This window comes from Tachysurus fulvidraco, chromosome 25 (assembly GCF_022655615.1).
Source record: "Tachysurus fulvidraco isolate hzauxx_2018 chromosome 25, HZAU_PFXX_2.0, whole genome shotgun sequence".
Lineage (NCBI taxonomy): Eukaryota > Metazoa > Chordata > Actinopteri > Siluriformes > Bagridae > Tachysurus > Tachysurus fulvidraco.
Genome location: NC_062542.1, coordinates 6,720,477 through 6,727,439, shown reverse-complemented (window position 1 = coordinate 6,727,439; position 6,963 = coordinate 6,720,477). Strand labels below are relative to the sequence as shown.

General features: G+C 37.3%; 1 protein-coding gene across 3 annotated transcripts; it reads left to right on the top strand.

The window, feature by feature from the left end:
- glipr2l (GLI pathogenesis-related 2, like) lies at positions 1-6,963 on the top strand. Of its 3 annotated transcripts, none has more exons than XM_047808527.1 (6): positions 8-150; positions 2,936-3,106; positions 3,818-3,926; positions 4,034-4,137; positions 5,389-5,466; positions 5,915-6,963. In XM_047808527.1, the coding sequence occupies exons 2-6, from the start codon at positions 3,094-3,096 to the stop codon at positions 6,073-6,075; spliced, it is 465 nt and encodes a 154-aa protein (XP_047664483.1). In that variant the 5' UTR covers positions 8-150; positions 2,936-3,093; the 3' UTR covers positions 6,076-6,963. The 3 variants fall into 3 exon arrangements, with proteins under 3 accessions (XP_027027798.1, XP_047664483.1, XP_047664482.1); XM_047808526.1 differs by having other exon boundaries at positions 2,646-3,106; XM_027171997.2 differs by lacking the exon at positions 2,936-3,106 and having other exon boundaries at positions 1-150.

Below are 6,963 nucleotides of genomic sequence, written 5' to 3'. Positions count from 1 at the left end.
GTAGTGTACTGAAGATCACACAATGCACCACAAAAACCAGGGAGTGTCGACGCTCATTATGTTCCCTTACTGGAAAGAACGCCATATTTTCTGAAGCCTTGCAACTTAAAAAAATGGCGGAGCACCTCTCAGCCAACTTCAGTTACCACTGTAAGTAAGCAAATGATTAATCATGTTAGCAATTTCATATTATTTAACATATCTATATCTATATATCGTTTGTTTGAATCTAACGACTTTTAAGTGTTGGAGTTTTAGAAATCCACTGGCTAGCCTATGATCCTGCTTGAAGTACCATGACAGAAATTTGTGCTAATTTGAAATGACATAAATATAAAAAAAAATTGGGGTTTCTACAATGATTTATGAGGAAATTAGAATGATACCATAAATTTAATCATCAGCGCCCCATTGTGTAGTGAGCCATGAGTCCTTACCACTGCTCCAACTCATATACTGATTCACCTCCTACACAATTAGAAAGCTGACTCAGATGCACCCAGAGTTTCTAATTCTCTGTTCAAATGGGCTGAACACCATTATTCCAAATTACATGTTTTGATAACAGTTGTAGTCTAATACACCGTTTCAAAATCTCCCAAATGTGTTTGGGACAGTCTAGTGAATGCAAATGCTCTCATTATCCCATCCCCAGAGCCAAGAATCTACAATAAACAAGTATTTTCTAGAGCAAATGTGTTTGTACTGATAGCAGAGTGTATGATATGATAAGATTACATGTTCACACCCTTGCGCAACTGATCAACGGTTTACAGCCTTTTGACGTCTGACGTTTTTCCTTCTGTTATCTAGACCATCATTGTGCTTGAAATTGAGTTTGAGTATCCTGCTGTTCGTTGCCTTTTTAGATCTGCCTCCAAAATGTTTTACTACACTAAAATATACTATACTAATCTAATCTATATTCTGTACTTCAGCGTAAATACAATTACAATGAGATTATAATGAGGGTGGCTATATTGTAAAATTAAACAAATTTTTCATTGGTTATTGTGATATATACTATTCTTACAAAATACTGGCAATATAGACATATTAAATATTATATTTTTATTTGAATGCTTGCCATCTTCTCATTTACAGCACACATGCTGCATACAGCATGCCTGTATCTCTGTTGCATGTTGGAAGATGGTGCTAAAGGAGTCGTTCAAACTGTACATGATGTACATGTACAGACTTATTAGTCTAATGTTAATGTTTTAATTTTTAGACAGAATTTTGTTTTTTTATATTTAAATTAACATTTCATATTTTTGACCTTTTCTCACAGTCTCCTAAACAAGTTTCCCATTGTGGGTGTGTTCACGAATGCGCCTGTGTGTACATGCTACTTGCAGATAACGAGAAAAGGATAGTTTGTGTCCATGCCAATATACAATAAAAAGACCTGAATGATGAAAAAGGCCTGAATAATGGCATAAGCTTCTACATCCCCATTTGTAGCACACATTGTAGCCCATCCAACAAGGACTGCAAGGACTATGCCACTCATTGTATCGGTGTAAAGCCAGATTTAAACCAGAAGAGTTTTGGTAAAAACAGCACAGGATCACTGAAATTGAGTCATTGGAAAATGACTACTGTCCAGATTAGAAGAGCCTGTACACATTTGTAAGAAAAAGAAAAAATGCGTAGTGTAAAAATAAGACGATGATGTTGAAGATCTTAATGAAGAACAAGAAGTTTATTCCAGCATAGCAGTGACAAAATACATGACGTACTTTGGGTTCATCTGAGTCAATAAGAACCCCGAGCAAATCCTGCTCAAGCATTATATACAGTTTTCCCTTTTGGTAATTTAAATGAAGTTCCGCTTTGAATGTGTATTGAGTGTCTCCCAAATGGCTGGGCTACACCTTGTTGTCTAGCTGATGTCTTTAAATGTTAATCATGGTCACGTACATCTTGTCTTGGTATTGTTACAATTGTTATCAACCAAGTGGTCACTTTAAATGGTAATCGCAGTCACGTAGACCCTTTGTTCGTGGTGATCTTTAATGTCCTGCTGCCGTTCCCATATTTATAATTGAATCAAGTTTATACGTTTAGAGTCCTAATCGTATTACCTTATGATACTTATTAGGAATGAGCTCTTTTAGATGTGTACCTTGGAGTGGAATTTGGGTGAAATTTCTGTAATTTCTTACACATTGTAGCCTCAGATTCTAGTTCTTGCCTAGGAGGAATGCTTGCCATCTTCTCATTTACAGCATACAACATATCAAATCATCAACTTTTTCTTGACTTTCTGTTACATAACAATCTAGCTGACAACTAAGAATATAAGTGATCTGTTTCTTAAGTCAGCTTATTCCCCCCTGAAATTTTTTGTGCTTAGAAAACGCTAGTGTTTAAACAACAGATGAGGAATGATGTCTGTAAGCCATGAAAGACCAGGAGAAAAAATGCAAACATTGGCAGCATTCTCACATTGTAGCAAGTAACATGCAGCGGATCTGGGATTAGGCTAGTTTGATCACACACCCATTACACTTGAACTTGTGTGTGTGTGTGTGTGTGTGTGTGTGTGTGTGTGTGTGTGTGTGTGTGTGTGTGTGTGTGTGTGTGTGTGTGTGTGTGTGTGTGTGTGTGTGTGTGTGTGTCTGTTTGTCTGTCTGCAGCTGTGCTGTGGATCACTGTTTCAATGTGAATGCAGGCGTGCCAGCCCCATATAAGGTCACATGGCTCACACTGATGATGTAATCAAAGAAGAGGTTTCCTTCTCTCTTCTCTCTTAACATGCACACAGAGAGAGAGAGGGAGAGAGAGAGAGAGGGAGAGAGAGAGAGAGGAAATAAGAGGGAATGTGACCAAACACCAAAAGTTAAAGCAGAGAAAGGTAGTGCACTTTCACAGTCTGGATTGTGGATTTACAAATGTCTGCTGTATTGTGTGTGCATTTGTGGTAAAGGAAGATATAGTAAGTGGATGAAGTGCTGGACAGCAGGACTAGACGTCTGAGAAGGGACAGACAGAGAGTGTGTGTGAGAGAGAAAGAGAAAGGGAGAAGGTGGAAGCTTCCAAGAGCAGTGAATAAGCACAAGGCCAGGACAGAACATATTCTTCATCATGGGCAAGTCAGGTAAGAAAAACAGTTCATTTCAAATGCCTATGTCATTGTTTCCTTATCCTTAATGAGAGGAATTTGCCATAACAGACAGTCATGTGCATTTTTAATCCACTGGCCTGCTATATGTGTGTGTGTGTGTGTGTGTGTGTGTGAGAGAGAGAGAGAGAGAGAGAGATAGACCATAGTCACTGCATTGTTCAGCATCTAGTATGATGCAGTAGGTCTTCTAAATAGGCCCTTTCAATAGCTACAATTGTTATTATAAGAGTGCATTGTTCTTGGTGCATTGTTCAGTATTTTTATGCTAAGCTCTAGTACCCTAAGTGCTAAGTACCCAATCTGGTGAAAATGAGGCTTAGAAATTTCACACATTCACATATAACGAGTAATGGTCTATTACTTTTTAGCTGATAAGGATTATGTTATGTGTTTGTCAGAAAAAAGACATAAGGTATATAAGAATTGCCTAATGTGAGAATTGGGTGTGTGCCTTTACAATGTATTGCTAAAGTGCTCTCTTCTCCTAACTCAATTATACTAATATAATGGTTCCTATCCTACACTGAGAGACTGTTGAACGAAACAGATAATCGGTGTTCGAAAATACAAAAATGGTCTTAATGAAGCAAATGTTTGGTATCTTGTGCAGTTGTACATTACACTACAGTTGTACCATTGCAACTGTGCTATTCAAATTTGGCTATATCTATCTCTCTCTTTTAGCCTCAAGGATATTCAGTGATGAGGTGCTGAAGTGTCATAATGACTACAGAAAGAAGCATCAAGCACCGCCATTAAAGCTCAGCAACAAACTTTGCAGAGAGGCGGCGAGGTAAGGGAGTAGTAGTTTAAATGAATGTCATGATAAACCTATGTCCTGATCTGTATTGGCAACATATCAATTTGCTCTGCACTCACACAAGATCTGTGTCGTCTTAGATACTCTGAGAGTTTGGCTAGCACCAGGATTTTAAAGCACAGTGTTGAATCGAGTAGAGGAAACTGTGGAGAAAATCTAGCCTGGGCATCATATGATCAAACGGGTAAGAATACTGGATCAGTAGTACAACAAAATAAAGTCTTATTGAGGTTGTGTCCAAGACATGGCTAACATCTGCTTCCCCTCCTCCCTCCTATCTTCTCCCCTCTTTGCAACAGCTGGGACTGATTTTGTAGTGACAGTCTCCATGTTAGCCCATGTTAGTTAAAATGCTGACTAAATGGAATGGAATGTCTGACCGGTCCAGAATGATTCATAAAGTGTTACAAACATACTTTTTAAAGTTTATTAAGAGTTTGAACAGTGTCTCTGAGTATATTGTTCCTCACTGGTCAAGACTGATTATTTATTTAACTAGTATATTCACTAAATGGAATGTTTTAATTAATTTTTGAAATGTTAAAACATATAATTTAAAATATTTGTCTTTATATTTCATATAAATTATGCACAGCACTACACTTTGTTACACCACTTATTTTTTTTAGGTACTATTCTTATTCTTATATTCTTAAAAATATTTAATTAATATAGTATTGGAATATTTGTAATGTAATCAGAAACGTGTATTATTTCTCTTTCTGATTAAATTTAATTCACCTATTCTGTATTTAGTGATTTTTGCAAACAGGGTTTTGATCAGTTATGAGACAAATAATACATGGTGACTTATTTCCAACTGATGACTTTGAGGCCCTGTCTTTTTGAGAAATGCATACAGATATATTTGAAACCCTAGATTTTTTTAATCACATTAGCACCCAGCCCAGTATGAGGTAATAGTATTTAATAATCTGTTATGTCAACACCTAAGGAATTAGTGTGTATTGAATGGTAAAGTAGCAGAACTGCAGAAAATCAACTGCATAATAATAATAATAATAATAATAAAAAACAAAAGAAATGAAATGATTCATTGGTGTGGACTGATGATGAGGTGGAACTACTTCTTAAGATTACATTTGAATACAAAATGTTTATCTGGATCTTATTCAAAATTTCCGTTCACGCTGTGGTTTGTGGCTCTAGAGAGATCTCTGGAGGAGTGAAGTGCGTATCATATTGTGGTGATTCCTTACAAGGGTATAAGAACAATGTGAAATAATAAATATTCTAAAGTTATTGTCATGAGTCATGATAAATGCCCTAGATAGAGTCTTAACATCTTCAGACACCAGGATGGGGGCCTGAATTTTAGTCGAAGTAAAGATGGATGCAGCGCTTGCTTGTATGAATTTTCAATTTTGAAATCATTTGTTTGCTACAAATCATTTGTTATGTGACTGTGTCTTAGGAAAGGATGTGACTGATCGCTGGTATAATGAGGTGAACCAGTACAACTTTAACCAGCCGGGATTCTCCTCTGGAACCGGTAAGCATGCTCTCTTACGTAAACTTAAGCACGCTCACTTTTTCTTTATGCTTTCTAATGCAAATAAGACTTTTCAAGAAGCCCCCACTTCCAGGAGGTTCAATGAGCATAACTGTTGATGAGTAATATCTTCCAGCATACCATACTCATTAAAAGTATTTGGATTGTATCATCTCTTCCTGGACATTACTTACTAGCACTTGGTGACTAGCACTTGGTTTTTTTTTATCACCTCACAAAGGAGATAAAAACGGGAAGGAAAAGAAATCTTCTTCTTTCCACATCCCCTTATGGCGCATAAATATTTACCTTTGTATTCACATAGCAATTGTGACGTTTGTATTAGTGACGCTGGATTACAAAATCAGTCAGATGTTCTGACTCTTGCTCAAGCATGCACAGTGTACATTTCCACATCCAAGTAACCTATGTGTCATCTCTTATTCAGGTCATTTCACTGCGATGGTGTGGAAGAGCACAAAGAAACTGGGTGTCGGTAAAGCTGTTGCATCCGACGGCTCGACGTTTGTGGTGGCTCGTTACTTTCCTGCTGGGAATATCACTAATCAGGGCCACTTCCAAGCCAACGTCCTGCCTCCTAAGAGCTGATCCTGGAATAGAGGTGGAGATAGAGGTCAGAGGTCATGGGCTGTTAGGGCAAATTGGACTCTGAAAGAGGTGAATTGAAGCCCTATAGGGCTAAGCCTTATCAAATACTCTGATGCCTTACAGTTTGCCTGGCCTTAAAGCATACTTTTTTTTCAATACTAAACTCAGTCCATTTTCACAGATCATTGTAGAATTATTGAGCTCCTCCCTGTGCATAAGTATTTTTAGACTTGTAAGTTTAGACATCCCCAGTGTGCGCTCTCTCTCTCTCTCACACACACACACACACACACACTCACACACTCACACACACAGTCGCTTGGATCATTGCTAAAGGTGAGATTCAAGGTTAAACTATAAATGTCCTAATAAATGTGGCACAGTATCACAGCCTAACATTAAAGAAGCACCTGGGATGTTATAAAACCATCATAAAATGGTGTCTGGTTTACTTCAAAGAAAAAGCCACTGTTTTGTCTGTATTGTTTCACAGTTGTGGTTTGGATGACTTACAGAAGTAAACATTTCAATTTGTTTAAATCTTGTCTGTGTGACCTTTTGAACTTGCATTTCCTGAATAACATTTCACTAGTGGATATCACTAGCTTGGTATATATTTAGTGTTATTTTAAAGCAGAATATTTTAAAGCTAATATGTTCTCGGACTAATGTAACCTCACAGTTGTTAGTTTCAACAATTCACATTTTGATGAAGGCCTTTGCTCACCTTCTGAGATGAATCTACTTCACACTACATTGATCTGTACCCAATATAACCTCCTGGACCACTTGGCAGAAATAGACCAGACTTTATCCAAATACTCTGTTCTATGTCTTTCCAACTCTCCAAAGTGGAGTAGTATTACAAATAAACCATATCATTATAAA